The sequence below is a fragment of the Dama dama genome, chromosome 17 (assembly GCF_033118175.1).
Source record: "Dama dama isolate Ldn47 chromosome 17, ASM3311817v1, whole genome shotgun sequence".
Taxonomy (NCBI): domain Eukaryota; kingdom Metazoa; phylum Chordata; class Mammalia; order Artiodactyla; family Cervidae; genus Dama; species Dama dama.
The window spans coordinates 32,031,080-32,052,309 of record NC_083697.1 but is presented as its reverse complement, the minus strand read 5'-3'; the positions used below and the strand labels follow the sequence as shown (position 1 = coordinate 32,052,309).

At 39.1% G+C, this 21,230-nt stretch overlaps 1 protein-coding gene across 1 annotated transcript; it reads left to right on the top strand.

The window, feature by feature from the left end:
- The first annotated feature begins 4,789 nt into the window (after positions 1-4,789).
- LOC133071835 (small ribosomal subunit protein eS27-like) lies at positions 4,790-5,038 on the top strand. The gene has a single exon (XM_061164703.1). The coding sequence runs from the start codon at positions 4,790-4,792 to the stop codon at positions 5,036-5,038; it is 249 nt and encodes an 82-aa protein (XP_061020686.1).
- The last annotated feature ends 16,192 nt before the right edge of the window (positions 5,039-21,230 follow it).

Sequence of the window (21,230 nt, the reverse complement as noted above, 5' to 3'; positions counted from 1 at the left end):
ACTCCTGGGGATCTTCCCAACCCAGGGATCAAACCCTTGTCTCCTGCGTCCCCTGCACTGGCAGGTGGATTCTTCACCCCTGAGCCACCTGGGAAGCCTGAGGACCACTGGTCTAAGCGATTTATTTTCCAGTGTTAGGTCTCAGACTGGGAAGGTTTTACAAACCTGGCCAATGCGACATCAAGGCTTGTCCACTAGAGGGCTTCCAGGAAGATTTCCTCACTCCTAGGAAAGTGGTTGGAGAAGGTAATGGCAACCCACTCCAGTACTCTTGCCTGGAAAATTCCAGGGACGGGGGAGCCTGGTGGGCTGCCATCTATGGGGTTGCACAGAGTTGGACACGACTGAAGCGACTTAGCAGCAGCAGCAGCAGGAAAGTGGTGGCTCAGATGGTAAAGGCTCTGCCTGCAATGCAGGAGACCTGGGTTTGACCCCTGGGTTGGGAAGATCCCCTGGAGAAGAGCATAACAACCCACTCCAGTATTCTTGCCTGAGAATCCCTATGGACAGAGGAGCCTGGTGGGTACAGTCCATGGGGGTCGCAAAGAGTTGGACTCAACTGAGCAACTGAGCACAACACAGCACAGGAAAGTGAACCCAAAAAGAGACATTCTTGCTGGAAGTTGTGTCTTCATGTAAATACTTAAATGGTTGCAGCCATCACGTGGCCATAAGAGAACAAGTTTTAGGATAAAGCCAATTTGGAGGGAGAAATGTAGGAATGTAGAGAACTGCAAGAAATGTGCACCCTTTAGCACTGAGTGGATGATTTCCCTGCATGCACCTACAGCCATCTTTTTTAAAAAAATTATTTTATTTATTTTAATTGGAGGATAATTACAATATCGTGATGGTTTTTGCCACACATCAACATGAATCAGCCATGGGTATCCATGTGTCCCCCTTCCTGAACCCCTCTTCCACTTCCCTCCCCACCCTATCCCTCCAAGTTGTCCCAGAGTACTGGCTTTGGGTACCCTGCTTCATGCATCGAATTTGCTCTGGTCATCTATTTTACATATGGTAATATACATGTTTCAACGTTATTCTCTCAAATCATCTCACCCTCACCTTCTCACAGAGTCCAAAAGTCTGTTCCTTACATCTGTGTCTCTTTTGCTGCCCTGCATGTAGGATTGTCACTACCGTGTTTCAAAATTCCATATATATGCATCAATATACAGTATTTGTGTTTCTCTAACTTACTTCACTCTGTATAATAGGCTCCAGTTTCACCCACCTCATTAGAATTGACTCAAATGCGTCCCTTTTAAGAGTTGAGTAATATTCCATTGTGATTATGTACCATAACTTCCTTATCCATTCATCTGCTGATGGACACCTAGGTTGCTTCCATGTGCTAGCTATTGTAAATAGTGCTGCAATGAACACTGGGGTACATGTGTCTCTTTCAATTCCACCTACTGCAATCTTATCTCTGGGCTGCCAGTTATTTTTGAGTATATTTAGGTATGTGTATATATTTTGAATATATATAATAAACAGCAGTATATATATAATACACCAATTTACTCTCACTTGGGTTTGTGTATTTTTTCACAGACTATTTGTAGGAGATGTCTCCATATAAATATACTGTATATACAACAGTTTTATTCTTTCCATTGACTGAAAATTATTCCATTTTATAGATAAAATAAAACTTATTTAACCAGCATCCTAGAGGCTTTTGCTTGTTTTTTTGAAAAATATTTTTCTAATGTAAAGAATGGTTCAGTAAACTTCCTCATACATAAGTCATTTCACATGTAAGTATGCATATGGGATAGATTATAGAAAGTTCCAGAAGACAAAACTTGAATTTGCCCCATGCCTGAATGCCTGTAACTATTTACATAACATTTACATTGTATTAAATATTTTAAGTGATCTACAGATGACTTAAAGTACACAAGAGGAGGGCTTCCCGGGTGGCTCAGTGGTAGAGAATCCACCTGCCCACGCAGGAGACATGGGTTTCATCCCTGGTTGGGGAAGATCCCACATGCCGTGGAACAACTAAGCCTGTGCCCCGCAACTACTAAGCCTGCGCTCTAGAGCCTGTGAGCGCCAAATACTGAGCCCATGTGCTGCAGCTGCCGAAGACTGAGCGCCTAGAGCCTGTGCTCTGCAACAAGAGAAGCCACTTCAATGAGAAGCCTGCCCAGTGTGACTAGAGAGTAGCCCCCACTCACAGCAACTAGAGAAAAAGCCTTAGCAGCAATGAAGACCTGACACATCAAGAAATAAACACAATTATATAAAAGAGGATATGCACAGATATAGAATATGCAAAATCTATGCCTTATATATAAAGAACTTGAACATACTTAGATTTTGGTATCTGTGAGGGGTCCTGGAACCAATATCCCTGTGGATATTGAGGGATGACTACTTTAATTTTTCTGTGTTTTACCTTTTTAATGTGGAAAATTCCAAACATACACAAAAGTAGTAAGAATAATAACAAATCTCATTTGCCTATAACTCAGCTTCAACTGTTATCAATTTATGGCTTTTAAAATTCTTGGTATGAACCTTTCCCTGGTTTCCACACAAATGAGAATATTGCTCTAGCAAGGGAGAAAACTACTAGGAAAGGGAGGATCCATGGGTCTATACCTATCTTTTTAGATTTTCTGAAAGTCTTAAACCCAAAACTTGTGCTATTCTGATTTAATTGATTTTTCCTGCAACAGTAACAGCCTTACCAGGCTGTCATATCTGTCCAATTTTTTTTTTGTTTTGTTTTCACTCTAATTACCTTACTTTGGGCCATCATAACTTTTTTCTCCTAAATTACTGCAATGGCAGCCCAATTGGTCTTCCTGTATTCAGACATCTATTTTCAGTCCACCCTTCACATTGTTCAAAGATCATTTTTATATCATAAGCCTAATTATGGCAGTCTGTTTAGAAGCCCAAGAATTGCCCTCATTTGCCTACAGAATAAAATTCAAACTGTCTTTTTTTCCCACAAGAATCTGAAGTGGACCTTTTTAGCCTTTCCTAAGAATAAGTCAGGCAATACACTATACTATAGAACAATATATACAATATACTATACTACAGACCAATATACTATAGTTCTTCCACCCTAAGATACCACTGATTATGACAGAGCATTGATGCAATACAGCTTTGGGGTATGATTCCCAGTGGCAAGGTGGCCCCTACACATCATGGATAAGATATAATAATTTCACAATTATCACAGATACCATATCAGGGCAACAGCAAAACCTGGATGCCATACACTTTTATTCAACATAGTTTTGAAAGTCCCAGACATATTAATCACAGAAGAAAAAGAACTGAAATGAATCTAAATTGGAAAGGAAAAATTAAAACTGTTGCTGTTTACAGATGACATGATCCTACACAATAGAAAATCCTAAAGATGTTACCAGAAAACTACTAGAGTTCATCAATGAATTCAGTAAAGTGGTAGGACACAAAATTAATATACAGAAATTTGTTGCATTTCTATATACTAATAACTATCAGAAAAAGAAATTAATGAAATAGTTCTCTTTACCATCACATCAAAAAGAATAAAATACCTAGAAATAAATCTACCTAAGTAGGGAAAAGACCTGTACTCAGAAAACTATAAGATACTGATGAAAGCAACTGAAGATGACACAAATAGATGGAAAGATATACCACATTTCTGGGTTGGAAGAATCAATAGCGCTAAAATAATCATACTACCCAAGTCAATCTACAGATTCAATTTAATTCCTAGCGAAATACCAATGATATTTTTCACAGAACTAGAAAAATTAATTTTAAAATTTGTATGGAAACACAAAAGACCTCAGATGGCCAAAACAATCTTGAGAAAGAAGAACAGAGCTTGAAGACTCATGTGCCTTGATGTCAGACTATACTACAAAGCTACAATAATCAAAGCAGTATGATACTGGCACAAAAGCAGATAAACAAATCAGTGGAATAGGATAGAGGACCCAGTATTGAGCTGGATTCTAAATAAGAGCTGTGCCTTCAGTAGAGGAAGCAAGCCATGGAGACACGGCAGGGAGGGGGTCAGGGAGCAGATATTCCTACTTCAGTCTTCTCTCACTCTCGTATTTTCCCAACTGGAAGCCAGAGAAAAAGCAAGTCTATCAGTGCAGGTAAACTTTCCCAGGCATAAGGACTCTTCTCAAGAGTATGAATATTCAATGTGGAGCACAGTGAAGAGGGGACCCAAAGGAGCAAATACATGTTATCTGACACACCTTCCATCCCACCTACTTTAACTCTTAAATCACAGATTATACCTCCACACATCTGTAGATTTGCACATTTAGCTCTCATCTAGTCTTCAAGTCCAGATTAATTTCCTTTTCCATGAAGCCTTCTTTCCCTTCTTTAGTCAATTTGTTTTCCTATATGTTCTCATAAAATTCCCTTTAAAAGATTTATTTTTTATACCTTAAGCATGCTGTATATATTTATCTTCTCTGATATAAACATTTTGATGGTAAGGGAAAGTTTTTAATCATTTTGTCTTATGCCTTCCACTGAAAATGCACAAACCCACCCATCACACTGTCTTCTAGAATCAAATATGTTAGAGCTAGAATAAAAAAGTCCTAGAAACAACTCATCCATCTACTTTATTTTATTAGTGAAGAAACTGGATCTCAAATCAGTGTTGGAAAGAGCACAATAAAAGCTAGTTGAAGTGAAAGTGAAGATTCAGCCAAAAAAGCCAATGATGCCTTCAAAAGCACTTTCAAAACAAGTGTCTTTCCGGTGGTGATGACCTCATCATGAGAACATGCCTCTCGCAAAGGATCTTCTTCATCCCTCTCCAGAAGAGGAAAAGAGGAAACACAAGAAGAAGTGCCTGGTGCAGAGCCCCAATTCCTATTTCATGGATGTAAAACACTCAGGATGCTATAAAATCACCACCGTTTTCAGCCATGCACAAACAGTAGTTTTGTGTGTTGGCTGCTCCACCATCCTCTGTCAGCCTACAGGAGGAAAAGCAAGGCTTACAGAAGGATGCTCCTTCAGATGGAAGTAGCACTAAAAGTACCCTGTAGTAAGATGAATGGGAAACCATTCCAATAAACACATTTTGGGTACAAAAACAAACAAAAAAACAGGTGGGAAAAAAACTAACTTTTTGTGGAAAATCTATGGAAGCTTGTCAGCTGGAAAACAGTTGATGAACGGGGTTTTCACTCAAGTCTCCCTGCTTTTCTAAGAAGAATGAAACTAAGTTCATACATATAGAGTCTTAACAGAGAACCAGCACATGGTAAACAAACAAAAGTGGGTATTTGCCTTAGGAACATAATGGTGAAGTAACTTTCAAGAAATTTCAAAATAAAATGTTCCTCTGATATTTTAACCTTAAAATTTTAAACACATAGGGAATTCCCTGGCGAACCAGTGGTAGGACTTGGTACTTTCACTGATGTGGCCCAGATTCGATCCCTAGAAGAGGAACTAAGATCCTGCAAGATGTGCAGTGTGACCAAAGCGGGGAAAATTAAACACAATAAATTGTGGGACATTCATACAAGGTAACAATATAGACCTGCTACAATGACAGCTAAAATGATGACCACTGGCTCTGGCAGTTGGTGATGGACAGGGAAGCTGGTGTGCTGCAGTCTATGAGGTCACAAAGAGTCAGACACGACTGAGTGAATGAACTGAACTGAAAATGATGACAAACATTTATAGCTACTGACATGGAAAAATCTCTATAGTATATTGTAGAGTAAAAAAGTAGGTTATAAAAAGGCATGTATAATACTTTTTTCATTTTAATTGAGGGTGATCTGGAAGGATGTTTACCAAAATAACAATGGCTTTAACTGGTTAGTGGTTCCTCTGGTCAATTTTATATTCTTTAAGCTTTTCTGGAGTATTTAATTGCTTTGTAACCTGCTTGTATTGTTTTTAAAATCAGAAAATAAACGTTATTTTTCATATCAAAAGCAAAAACCAATAATAAGTAAAGTCACCTTAAACAGAGTGGCTTCCCGATCAACCTAAGTGGACTATGTGTGTGTGTTAGTTATTCAGTTGTGTCCAACTCTTTGCAACCCCACGGACTGTAGCTCACCAGGCTCCTCTGTCCATGGGATGATCCAGACAGGAATACTGGAGTGGGTTGCCATTCCCTTCTCCAGGGGATCTTCCCAGCCCAGGAATTGAACCCAGGTCTCCTGCATTGCAGGCAGATTCTTACCACTGAGCCACCAGGGAAGTCTTTAACATATCTAAAGAAAGAATGTGTCAGACAGCAGGCGTCTGGTCAGTTATTGAAGTGCTGAATTCGAGAAGAATCAGAGAAACAAATTCAGGCAGTACCCATCCAAGCTCTGTCCAAGAGAGGGAGAATCGTGGCCAGTGAAGAGGCTTTATTGACAAGATAATTCCTGTTGGGTAGATGGGTATCTCAAGCACTCTCAGCCGATGACCTTAAATTATAACAAAAGAGAGAAAAAACAAATACCTATATTAGAAATGAGAAAGGGAATGTAACCAAAAATCTGGAAGAGATTTTTTTAAAAATTACATATAAAATTACATATAAAAATATAAAATTACATATAAATTACATATAAAATTACATATAAAAATTACATATAAAAATTGCATATAACGTATTGCCAAAAAAATCAAAGAATTTAGCTAAGAATAGTCATAGCTAAACACAACAGCAACAGAAGAACTTGAGAAGACAGGCAAAGTACTGTGTGCATGAGTGCTTGCTCAGTTACGTCTCTTTGAACCCCATGGACTGTAGCCTGCTTGGCTCCTCTATTGATGCGATCTTCCAGGCAAGAATATTGGAGTGGGTTGCCATTTCTTACTCCAGGGGATCTTTCTGACCCATCGATTGAATCCATGTCTCCTGCATTGACCCAACTATGTGGGTACTTGCCAGCTGAGCAACTGCCTGCTTTTTCAGGCACGATGCTCAGCGAGGAGCAGAGAAACATATACATAAGATGAGCTGGAGATGGGACTGTGTTAGTCTAAGTCTTAAACTGCATATCATTGTGAACCCCATCTGTGGAACAAATCAGAGGTGCGTCTCAAGGATGTGACTGAGCATAGATATCTGTAAACACTGGTCATACATGAAATAGAAGAAATCATTCCTTAGGTAAGAAATTCCTCAAAGATTGAGCTGAAATCTTTTAAGATCACGCGCACATGGTGACCAGACCTGTGGTATGTATACTGGCAACATTTGTTTTGGTTTTCTTTAGTCCCCTTGTGATTTGGGACCTCTCACCTCTGCTTCTGGTTTGCCATAAGTATTATCTCTTGCACCAGGATTTCCCCCTAAACCTCTGAATTCTCCTACTTCATGGTCACATCTCCTGGGTATCTTTTTCCTCTTCGGCAAGCATGACATTTTATAACCTGCAAAATTATTTTATTTTTTCTGGCCATGCAATGCAGCATGTGGGACCTTAGTTTCCTGACCAGGGATTGAACCTGCGCCCATTACATTGGAAGCATGGAGTCTTAACCACTGGACCACGGTGGAAGTCCCCACAAAGTTCTTAAGGTTTAGTCGTCACTTTATCTAAAATTAGTTATAGTTTTGAAATTTCAAAATTCTTTAGTTTCTTTTTTACTTAAAATGGGGTATTCATACGTAAGTTAGAGGAATAATGATGGAAATCAATTATGCTTTATATGTGTCACATATGTGACACATATGTGTTCCAAGGACTTTACACATGAAATTGCATCTAATCCTCATCACATTCTATGAGATGGGCACTATTATTATTCCCATTTTCAAATGAGGAAACTGAGGCACAGAGATGTTAAGTGCATTTCCGGGTTCAACCTCGTAATAGATGCAGAGTCAGAACCAGAATCCAGACTATTTGGCTCTGGTGTGGGTCCCCGTCGCTTTGATATGGTGCTGCAAGAAGGCAGCCCAGAATATTTGAGGGAAATAGTCCTTCTTTTATACATGACAATCATTCATTTGCTCCTTCATTTATCATACTATTTGGAGTGCATACTACGGAAAAAAAGAAAATGGTCTTCTGGGAATGGTACAGACATTAAAAACCAAACAAATAATCAACCACTGGGACTTCCCTGGTGGTTCAGAGGTTAAGACTCCACATTCCCAATGCAGGGGGCCCAGGTTTAATTCCTGATTAAGGAACGAGATCCTGAATGCTGCAACTAAAACCCAGCACAGGCAAAAAGAAACCCCAAATAAACAAACCCAACAAGTGCTATAGAAATAGAAAAATGTATAAACTCAGGATGAAATAGTTTAATCAACTGTATTAGTGATTTATTATAATTAGATTTGTAATTAACTTTTGAGTTTATGGTAAATTGTTCTTGAATCTGTAATGAATGCTTTTGACATGTCTCAACAAAACTAGCTCAAAATTGCATTTTATTTTATTTTATTCTGTTTAATTTACATAAAAATTTGCTCTAAGCAAAGCTAAAATAGGTTAGCAAGATAGATTCAAGTCTTTATTTTCTTTGTTCTTCAGTCCCATGAATTACTGACAGACAGCTTTCTTAATGATTCTGAGATTCTGGATTTCAATGATTTATTATTTATGCAATAATTTCTGCAAAGCTGCTGAAAGCCGGAAAGTCTATAATTAATTACATATATTAGCCTAAGCAGTTGGCTCTGACACGAAGTGGGTTTGTTTTTCTCATCTCTACAGTATTTTCTGTCACTGTGTTAGCACTTGCTAATGTCTATAGAGCTGCTTTGGTTTTCTTTTAGAGGTGGAAAGAGCATACTTATTTATGCACAATTACCTGAAGATTTCGTTTTAATCTGGCAGATAGAATTGGGGGAGAAAGTTGTAATTAGGTGAATTTCAGGCAAGAGCCGGAGTATCTGGCAAACTGGTAAGGTGGGCCCACATGGAACCATTTGGATGAGGACAAATTTGCTTCTTGGGAGAAATCATCTTGAAGAAAGTCAAGTCAGAAACAATGGACTTGAGTTTTAAGAGAATAGTGATCTCGGGAGCCTGGTGGCTATCATTAGGCACATTCTCATTTACAAGTCCCCTGAGTGGGTGTCTGGGACCTCGGGAGAAGAAGGGTGCTAAGTAAAAGTTGAAAGTGCTGTTTCACTGAAATCTGTTAAGACCCTGACACTGCTGGTTTGGATTCCCCTAAAGAGAAGAGACAGGGGAGAAGCATTTTTCTTTAATGCCTTTGGGTGGTGCTTGGTCAGAGACACTGGCAGGCAGAGCAAGAACTGCCATGCATGCTGGAGTAAAGCAGAAGCTGAGATGCCTGTGGAACCATAGCAGTGTCTGCAGGGAGCTTGGCACCTATAGGGCTCATCATGTGATCCAGAGGCTTTCCTGAACACCAGTGAAACCCAGCAGGAATTACCATGCCAGCAGAGCAGGGCCAGGTCCTGCCACAGCCCTGACATCAGGGCTGTAATTCTTTCCACTCAACTTCCACTTCTAAATTTCCCCTAGAAAATAGGTCTACTGGATCTGGGAGGAGGTGTTCCAGAATGTATGTGAAGAAGTGGATTTAAGCAGCACAAGGGTTAAACTGCTGTCAACACAATGGTGAGCCACCAAGGTTCAACTTAATGAATGGCTGTTGTCTCAAGCTCTGTGTCAGAGTCTACTTCCCAGGGAACCCAGCCAGTAACAATCAATATACATAGACAACAGTTTAAAATTTTGAATAATTATAGTTTGAAACATAGGTGTAGAAGAACACCTATATTTAGTCTATTTTTAAAAACTTAAAAGAACATGTACTAGCATTTGAATTGACTTGGGGAAGTTTATAATTTAAATTATAATTTATGAACAAATTAGAAAAGATATAATGGCATAATTTGTCATAAAACTCTGAATACATACATTAAGCTGAATATGTAAATCAAAGATGAAAAGTATTAACGTGCAAAATGACACATGTGGCAACTTAAGTTGTGATTTACATATTTTTCAGAAACATGTTTTCGGTGGAAAAGCTCCAGGTTCCAGCAAGTGTATGTGGTACCTGATGGGGTGTGCTTGTGAGCATATGTGAGACACCAGGTGAAGATGCCTAAAACATTTCAAGAAAGTGAGATTTCAAAAGGAGACTGAAGTCCTGCATTATGTAAGTGATGATGTCACTTTATCACTAGTTGGTTATTTCTCTTAACATAACTTTATTTGCATCTACAAGCTAGTAGAATCTGGACAAATGAATATATATAAAATAGTGTTGAGATAACAAGTCATCATCAGAACTATTGGGGATCTTTTCAGGAGGCCACTTGGAAACTTGTGTCTTAATAATATTTAGAGACAAAGAGAAAGTGCAAGGGCTTCCCTGATGGCTCAGCTGGTAAAGAATCCATCTTCAATGTGGGAGATCTGGGTTTGATCCCTGGGTTGGGAAGATCGCCTAGAGAAGGGAATGGCTACCCACTCCAGTATTCTGGCCTGGAGAATTTCATGGACTGTGTAGTCCATGGGGTCACAAAGAGTCAGACACAATTGAGCAACTTTCACTTTCGCTAGAAAGTATAATCTCATTTTGTAGTCACAGGCTACCATGTTGCTTAACGTCGTACTTAAGACCTGATATCCCAGACTACGGCAAACGTACAAATCTGGACTCTGGTCGTTGCGTCAAAAAGGTCATGGAGCCAAACAGTGTCTGAATGGGTCAGGGTGGGGTTTTATCCTCAAAAGTGAAAGCAAAGTGAAGGTGCTCAGTTGTGTCCAACTCTTTGTGACCCCGTGGACTGCAGCCTACCAGGCTCCTCTGTCCATGGGATTTTCCAGGCAAGGGTACTGGAGTGGGTTGCCATTTCCTTCTCCAGGGGATCTTCTCAACCCAGGGATCGAACCTGGGTCTCCCACATTGCTGGTAGACACTTTACCATCTAAGCCACCAGGGAAGCCTCAAAGGGAAAGGATATATTTATATTCTGAGAGCAATATTTGCTTTATTTACGCTATCTTTAATTAATAGTAATATTGAACAAACTAAGCTTTAGGATACCTGTTTGCCCACAGAGCCTTCTAAGAGGTTCTTCCCTGTTATCCTCTTCTAGAGTTTTACTTCTGCATATAATTCTCTTGTATGAAAGGACCCTGACACCTTATTCATTGGCACAAACAAAGGCAGTTATCAGATCCAAGAAAAGTCAATAACCCATTTAATCAATAACCTATGAGTTGAGGCCCTTTTTTGGAGTTTCCATGTGGAAGAACTGGTTTCTACATGGGTTCCTCAGGCCACCATGCTAGGCCCCAAGCTCCTCGAGGACAGATGCTCTTTTGTTTGCCCTATATATTTCTTCATCTGGCTGTTGATTTATATCCTTTAATATTATTTTAAAACAAAGCAGTAGTCTGGTGAGAAAAAAAGTGAATCTATAAGTTGATCTATCAGGAAAACTCAATTGGGAATAATTGCAGTTAATTAGTCTAATGAATATTATCTTTCTTTGGGAGGTGTTCAAATGGTAGCAGAAGCAAAAACTGAAAGACAAAGATTGAGAAAAGGTAACTAGTACAAGCCTCTACATAGGAGAAGTCAAGAATAAGGAGAAGCTAAAATAAACAGATGCCATTATGTTGAAAGAAAGAAGATGGTCCGTTTACTGGTGGGACCTAGAGCAGGACAGTCAGAAACAGGCAGAACTGAATCTCTACTATGGCTGAGCTCACAACAGAGGTCATTGGAATCTTAGTCACTAGAACTGCTGGACATCAGGACAGACCTTCCAGCTCTGAGTCCTGACTTGAGTATGTCTCTATTGGCAGACCCCAGCTACCCTCCACATTGCTACAAAAATTAGTTTAAAAAAATCAATATGGATTTGAATAGGTAGGAAAATGTATTTGTTTACAAGGTATACCAAATAAAGTTAATAAAATGAGAATGACTACCTGAAATCAGAATTTAAGAAAAAAAAAAAAAAAACAACTAGTAAATATCCACATTCCAAGGGTCTGTAATTGTACTGAGCATAAAATTTGAACCTGAGTTTCCAGGTATCTACAGCAAAAAGAAAAAAAAAGAAGAATAAAAAGTATTTGGAGTGTTTAACTTTTTCTCTTTTTTGGCTGTGCTGAGTGGCTTGAAGGATCTTAGTTCCCACTTAGTTCCCTGAAGTGGAAGCAAGGAGTTAGCACAGAGTCCTAACCACTGGACTGCCAGTGAATTCCCAAAAATACCTAACTTTTTTCTCTTTATTTTTCCCTTTCCTTTTCTCTCATATTTGTAGGTGGGAAGGTCTTTGCTTTCTTCATCAAGATGAAGTGTGTGTAGTAAGGATGGGCATGGAAGTCAGCTGGAAAATTTTCTGGTTTGTATTTCCAAAGTTTAAACCTCAGCAGAAGAGAGAAAGTACAGGTAGGGACAAAATGACTTGGAGAAAGTTGAAGTAAAGGAGCTTCTCTCTGTGAAAAATAATGTTAAAAAGACTCTTTAGGTTCATTGAGGGCCAGAGGCATGGGTTTGGACATGGGAACCTGGATCATACTTTCAGGTAGTAGTGCAAGGGAGGGAGCAAGATAGACCCTAGAAAGGCACAATCGCAGGGTGATTGAGACCCCAGGGTGCACGGAGTTCACAGCCTTGGTAAAAATATCCATGCAGCGAACCTGATGCAGAAGCAGCTCAGAGCTGCTGGGTGTGAGGGGATGATGTGGATTGAGCATGGTCAGGGCTGTGAAGAGATGACCAACAACCCATGGGCTGTATTCCACCTGCTGGATGCTGCAACACTGCATAAGATTCCAGAACTGGGACCCATCCTGGGTAAGATGGGTTCAAGCTCCAAGAATGAACAAGGTTAAATTTCAACACATCAGAGGAAGGGTGCTGGTGGTGCTCAGAATCAGTAAGTCCCTTGTTGTAGATTTCTTCTACACCTGTATCTGTGAACTGAAATTCACAGCCACTAGATTCATATTATCAGAAAAAAGTACCAAGATCACTTATACGTTTCAAGTTAATCACAGTGGCTATGATGACAGGCTCTTTCAAATCACAAGCCAAAATGACAAGGTAGGAAATCTTAAGTGATGGGGCTTTAAAGTAAGGAAGACAAGTATCTGTTTTACAGTCAGACCCTCTGCCCACTGGAATGAAGCAGGAAGGTCATGTGGGACGTCAGCCGTTTGTGTTATTGTGTTCTCATGATGCCGTGGGTCCTGTTGCAGTCCTGGACCATTCTGATGACTCAGCTACTCTTTACAGTCCCCTGTTCCTGCTATTCCATTCTCTCCATGGTCTTTCTTAGCTCTCCCCATTCATGGTGTCTGACAGCTCTTGGCATTATTGTCTCATGGCTTCTGATCATTGTCTTTTCTCTGGGTGTTTGTTTGGTTTTCTTCTTTTCATTTTTTGGATTCCACCCCTGTAATAACCTGCTGAATTACTCTGTGTGTTAAACACTCGACTGTTACAAGAGAGGATACTGGTCCATTCGTTTAGTCATGGCCACTTTTGTCGGGCAGAGTTCCCCACTTGGGTCATCTCTACTGCACTGAGGGCTATGGGTTCTTGAAACTTTTACAGCCTACTTCACAAGGAGTGTGGTGGGGACATACTCATGAGAATAATGATAATAGCTACCACTTACTGAGTGTTGACTGTGGGATAGGCAATATTTCAGGTGCTTTACAGTAGTCTGTTCAAACCTCTGAATAAAATTCCTATTTTATAGATGAGATAGCTGAGGTAGTTAGAGGTGAGCAGTATTTCCAAGGTCACACAGCCAATAAACAGCAGAGCCAGGGTTCTAGCTGGGCAGTTTGGCTTTTAGTCACTAAATTTCCAATGCAACTGTATTTAAAGAAACCTATGCTGGAGTTGCTGTGCATAGCAGAGGGGGCCAGCTGACCACCAAAGATTCAAGTTCTGTGTTCACAGTGGAGAGCTATTACTGGAAAGCAGCTGTCCAGCCAAGGACTATGTTTTATAGTCTCTCTGAATCTAAGGACTGGTTCTAGCCAACATGAACAGAAGTGACATTCTTTCATATTTGGGTCAAGGAGGTAAACACCTGGAATGCCTTCTACATGTTCTATTTCCCTTCCACAAAACCTTGGAACCTACCTATTTAAGATGGTAGTGCTATAAGATGGAAAGAGCCTAGTTATCTGAGCAACCATTTGGAGAAAAATTGCCTAGGAGAACTACATGATCAGGAATATTGACTAGACTTTATAGAAAGTAGAAATAAACTTTAAAGTGCTGAGATTTGGGGTTTATTTATTATAGCAGTGAGCCTGCTCTGACAACTGCATCATGTAAACACCCACTTCTTGAATAAAACTTGCAAATTTGTTGATACATATGTGGTTGAGACATTCTAACCAAACAAATGTCTTGGAAACTGATATTAAGTGAGATGATGTACACAATTTTGACAAAGGCTCTGGGAAGAAAGGGCTTCCCTGATAGCTCAGTTGGTAAAGAATCCACCTGCAATGCAGAAGACCCTGGTTCAATTCCTGGGTCAGGAAGATCCCCTGGAGAAGGGATAGGCTACCTACTCCAGTATTCTTGGGCTTCCCTTGTGGCTCAGCTGGTAAAAATCCACCTGCAATGCAGGAGACCTGGGTTTGATCCCTGGGTTGGGAAGATTCCCCTGGAGAAAGGAAAGGCTACCCACTCCAGTATTCTGGCCTGGAGAATTCCATGGACTGTACAGTCCATGGGGTTGCAAACAGTCAGACATGACTGAGCAACTTTCACTACTACTACTACTACTGTGAAGAAAATGTTGTTAACTCTCTACTGATCTTTATGAAAAATTAAAACAAGGTCAGCCAGAGAAAGACAAATATGATATTGCTTATATGTGGAATCTAAAAAAATAGTACAAATGAATCTATTTACAAGACACAAAAAGAGCCACAGATGTAGAAAACAAACTTAGAGCTACCAAGGGAGAAGGGGTAGGGATAAATTGGGAAATTGGGATTGATATATACACACTACTATATATAAAATAGGTAACTAATAAGGACTTACTGTATAGCACAGGGAACTCTACTCAATACTCTGTAATGACCTATATGGGAAGAGAATCTAAAAAAGAGTGGACATATGTATAGGGGTAACTGATTCATTTTGCTTCACTTACTTCAGTAAGTTCACATGCTCCAACTACATTTGCATGCTGCAACTAAGACCTGGCACAGTCAAAGAAAGAAAGAAATATTTTAAAAACTATACTCCAATAAAGGTTAACTTAAAAAACCCCTAACAGTAGCACAAGGAACTCTGCTCAATGTTATGTGGTAGCCTGGATGGGAGAGTAGTTTGGGGGAGAATGGATACTTCTATATGTATGGCTGAATCCCTTTACTGGCCACTGGAAACTACCAAAACATCATCAACCAGCTATTGTTGCTATTTAGTTGCTTAGTTGTGTCTGACTTTTTTGCAGCTCTGTGAACTGTCGCCTGCCAGGCTCCTCTGTCTGTGGAATTTCCCACGCAAGAATACTGGAGAGGATGGATTGCCATTTCCTTCTCCCGGGCATCTTCCTGACCCAGGGATTGAGACCACATCTCCTGCACTGATAGCTAGATTCTTTACCATTGAGTCACGTGGGAAGCCCTAATCAGCTATGCTCCAATATAAAACAAAAAGTTTCTAAAAAAATTAATTTAAAAACCCATAACAAGGACTTCCCTGGTAGCTCAGTGGTGGATAATCCACCTGCCATTGCGGGAGTTGTGGGTCCTATCCCTGGTCCCGGAGGATCCCACATGCATCAGAGCAAAGAAGCCCCTGCACCACGATTATTGAGCCTGTGCTCTAGAGCCCTGGAACTGCAACCTACTGAGACCACACGCTGCAACTACTGAAGCCCGAGTGCCCTAGAGCCCATGCTCCACAAGAGATGCAACTGCAGCCCAGCTACATCGTAGCCCCCACTTGCCACAAATGGAGAGAAGCCCATGCAGCAATGAAGACCCAGCATAGTCAGCAGTAACTGACTTCTATTCTGAATGTGTGACAATATGTGCAAATATTATTGTAAGCTCAGGCATCTTCTCCTGGATCTTCCAGCATTACCATGTGAATAATCAAGATCATACATTGGGAAATACTGTGAACTACTTCCACGTTTCCTGGATCTATATTCTGAGAGATCCAGGATAGCATATTTCCCAATGTTATGGACTGAACTGTGTCCCCCTCAAATTCATTTATTGAAATTCGAACCCCCAGCACCTCAGAATGTGACTGTATTTGGAGACAGGGCCTTTAAAGAGGTAATTAAGATAAAATGGGCTTCCCAGGTAGTGCTAGTGGTAAAGAACCTGCCTGCCAATGCAGGAGACATAAGAGACCCAGGATCAATCCCTGGGTCTGGAAGATCCCCTGGAGGAGGGCCTGGCAAACTGCTCCAGTATTCTTGCTGGAGAATTCCATGGCCAGAGGAGTCTGGTGGGCTACAGTCCACAGGGTCACAAAGAGTCAGACATGACTGAAGTGACTTAGCAGGCAATAAAATGAGACCATGTGGATGGGCCCTAATCCAATATGACATGGTATCTTTATAAGGGATTAGGACACAGACAACACAGGCCATGGGATGATCATGTGTGGACACAGCAAGAATTTGGACATCTATAAGCCGAGGAGAGTGGACTCAGAAGAAACCAAATATGTCAACAACTTGATCGTGGGCTTCTAGTCTTTATAACCGTGAGAAAAGAAACTGTTGTTTAAGCCACCAAGTTCATGGTATTTTGTTATCTCAGTCCAAGCAAATAAATACATCCCCAAAGGCCCTATGACCTCAGAATCAGCATTCTGCTTCTTCAAATCCCCTAAGTCATGGCAAGTGCAATCTTTTACAGTGTGGGCAGGATTCTTTGTACATGAGCCAATCTTTAAATTTGTACAACAAACATTTTTACTTTACTAATTCCATAGGCAAGAGTTCTCTTCTTGCATCCTATGAAACCCTTTTATATGAGAAGATGATCTTTTATTTTCTGAGTTGAGACAAACAATACAACTTGTCAAATAAGTAGGAATATCCCCACTAAGCTGTTGATTGCATTTCAATCTTTGAATGTAACTAAAAGTGTTAGAAACATTTTTCACAATCTCATGAGTTCATCAAAGGCTTTCATCCTAAGTGAAACAGAAGAGAGAGATCTTATGGCAAATAGTTTCTTTCAGTATTTGAGACTCTCAGGAATATAACATGATTTTGTAGGTGATCTCTATTTTTAGAAGTCTTAAAAGTGCAGGTTCACTAATATCAGACTTTTCAGAGAACCCTCCAAAAGTATCTTACAGTTCAGTTCAGTCGCTCAGTCATGTCCAACTCTTTGTGACCCCATGGACTGCAGCACACCAGGCTTCCCTGTCCATCACCAACTCCCAGAATTTACTCAAACTCAAATCCATTGATTCGTGATGCCATCCAACCACCTCATCCTCTCTCATCCCCTTCTCCTCCTGCCTTCAATCTTTCCTAGCATAAGGGTCTTTTCTAATGAGTTAGTTTTTCGCATCTCACAGTCATGTCTTATTCAGTTTTTATAAACTATAGAATCAGGTACTTATATATCATATCAATGCTTTAAATAAGAGATGGCATGAGACATTGAAAACATATCCTCTTTATCTCAGAATAAAATACATCAGAATACATAGATAAAACAGTTATGATTATAAAATTACTTGAGATTCCTTAGAGAATTAATATTCTTGCTGTAAAAACTATTATTGGAAAAAAAAAAAAAACTTGCCTAAATATACCAAGTATTTGAGAAGACATATGGCTTAACTGTAAGATAAGGAATGGGTGAACTGCATTATTCAGTTGCATTATTCATTTCGATGCTGATGACATTGGGAAAAGCAAAGTAGACAGATCATGCAATCCAGGTTGCATATTGACACTTCTTGAACTATCAGGAGACAAGGATTACAGTATCACACAGTTACACTGGTTATGCTCATAAGAGCTGCTGTACTCACAGCTACATGAAGTAGCTTTCTCACAAAGACATTCTGACCTTGGTAGCCCATCTGACCTCTCCTTTGAGGTTTCTCTGCTAGCCCCTGTAGAATCTCACCTCTTTCACTGCTTTCAGACATGCCCAGAACAGAGCTGAAATGGGAGTCCTGCCATAAATCAAGCTACATGAATGAATACCATAAATTTCCTAATTTATGTGCTACATGGTGTGTGTTCCTTTGAGAGTCATAATACTATGCAAACAGAGTAACTTGGAAAGCACTGATAGGAAAGGACCTTTTTGCTAAGAAAGGAAGCAACAGAAATCTGTAAGCTCATTTCATGTGAGTGAGTTTCCCACTGAGCACTGCAAAATGGCAGCTGTCGAGGGCCCCCAAAGAAGCTTGGGTGAGCTATCAGAGAAGAAGCTGGTATAAATCTGTAAAACAAATAGATGCCTGTCTTTCACTTCCACACTGGCTTGGTGTAGTAGTTGTTTTTCCAGCCATCTATTAGAAGGCAGAATAAACCATTCTGGGTAATTTGAGCCCAAATGGAAAGATATTAAGAATTATACTTTGCTTCTTTTCTGGGCTTCTCTCTTTGCTAAGAGGGTTGCTGTGAACATAAACAGAATATAAAAGGCTCTTTTCTTGCCTGTAAATGTTATGTTCCTTGGTAATGAAGTTTCCATCTTTTAGATCCTGCTAGCCTGTAGATGATGCATTATTTTCACAATTCATATGAGAAATTAAGTTCAGAATCTGCAATGTGGCATTTGTATTAATGTATATTTCAAATGTTCCAAAACTTATGGATAGTTGTCTAATTCTTTTTTTTAAACACTTTTTATTTTGTATTAGGGTACAGCCAATTAACAATGTGACAGCTGTCTAATTCCAATTACTCAAAGATTTCACTTCTTTTAAATTTATCTCAAGCACTGAAAACAGAAAACCAGAATAATGCTTATTTTACACCACATTTCTAAATCCACTTAGAAAAATCACTTCTGGTTCAACTGGTATAAATCAATCTTAGAACAGTCTTGCAACACATTGTAGAATATGTCAGCAGAGATAAACTCAAGCAACTCTTCAGTATCTCTTGCTGCCTCAAAGAGTTAGCAGATGATACCATTTACCATTTTAATTTGTTAAACAGCATTGAGGGAGATCAGACTGTAACGTGGAACACGTATTTCAAATTAAACTCTGTAGTACTTGGTTGATATTTATCTAAGGCACTGCATTTTAGAGTTGTAGTAGCACAGAATTTGAATCAATTAATTTTGAGGCTGAATTGTAAGTGAAACACGTTTTCTATGAAACGTAGAGAATATGACCTAGGGGTCTGTTAGGTTTGTGAGCCCAGGATTCTTTCTCAAACACTATTTTCAAGAAATGCATGTTGAAAACTCTCCATCTTTATAACTGAACTTAAAACCAGGACTTGTAATGAATTAAAAAGAAATATGATATTTTGAACAAATAATGTGGGCTTCATATTAATTAGTATTATAAATAGCATAGTGTGTAAGTTAAAGAAATAATGTTTCTTCTTTTTAAAATGGTGTTTCCCCTATCTTTGTTATTTTAAGAAAGTACACATTCATTAGGCATAATGGAAAATATAGAAAAGTATATATATATATATAAAAAAAAAACCATTTGTCACTGTTCCACCATCCTAAGGTAAGTATTGTCCATATTTGGATAAGTTACTTCCATACAGAAACATACTTTCATATGCTTCTGTTTTGAGTTGTATTTGTTTCTAGACAATTTTTAAAAATTGTATCCTTTTCAGTTAACATAGTGTAATAGCATTTATCTATGTTAATACATATCTTGACAAATTTAAAGGGCTGTACAATTTTCTATTAGATGTAGACTCTAACTTTATTTATCTATTACCAAACCATTAGGTATTTAGGTTAATCTGAACTTTATCATTAAGTATGCTACTGTGAATATCCTTCTGAATAGAAAACATTCTTTTTAAAAAAAAATTATTTGGCTGAGCCAGGTCTTAGTTGCAGCACATGTGCTCTTTAGTTGCAGCATGGGGGATCTAGTTCCCTGACCGGAACTGAACCCCAGGCCCCCTGCATTTGGAGTGTGGAGTCTTAGGCACTGGACTACCAGGGAAGTCCCTAGAAAATAGTCTCAATTTTGAATTTTACATTATTTATTTAGGCTTTCTTCTCAGAAGAGAAATCAGATTTAAAGATCTTTTATAAAAAGGCCCCCACCATCAGAAATCTACCAACACTGACTAGTACTGTACATATGTACATATGTACTGTATATATGTACTGTACATATGTACATATGTACTGTACATACTGTTAAGCATGGCAGAATAATCATTTATTTTTTCTTCTACTCAAGGCTTCCTTAAAGGGGCAGTAAAAGAATAAAATATATATTAAAACCCACAAGGTCAAAGAAAATGGGAATGAAAACATGAGATCTGGACAAGAGGAAGTTGTGAGTCCAGGAGTTGACTGGGAGAATAAAGTGAAAATATGCACACTCATTCCTGGGGGTTGAGGCAGTCAGATAAACACACCTCCTTGGCAGGAGACAGGAGAAATATTTCCTTGAATGATTTAAGATCAGGAGAAAAAACCACCAAACAATAATATTTGGAGTTCCCAGCATTCAGACAGAAAGTTGGAGAAGAGAATGAATAGAAAATATTTTTTAAAATATTAAAAATTCCTAATGAAAATATTAAGAATCATATGGGACACTGATAAGAAACAATATATATATATAATGGAAATTTACTTTTAACATATGTGAAATGAGAGATATTGACTAAGAATTATCAAAATCCAACAAGAGATATCAAGCCATTGAGCCAATAAACTCTAGACTTAGCATGATAAATACAAAGAAAATCACCTCTGGGACATTATAGCAAAACTAATGAAAACCGAAGACAAAGAGGGAAATCTTAAAAGCATTTACAGGGGAAAAAATGACTTTCCAAAGAATAACAATAAGAGTATCCCCACTAGTTCCAGGGCATTTTCACCAATTAAAAAGAAACCCTCAGTCATTCCCCATTCTCTCTTTTCCTTGTCCCCAGGAAACTACTAATGTAATTTCTATTTCTATGGCTTTGCCTATTTTGGACATTTCATATAAATGAAATTATGCAATATGTGGCTTTTTGTGCTTGACTTCTTTCACTTAGCATATTTTTCAGGCTCACCCATGTTGTAACATGTACTTCATTCTTTTTATGGTCGAAT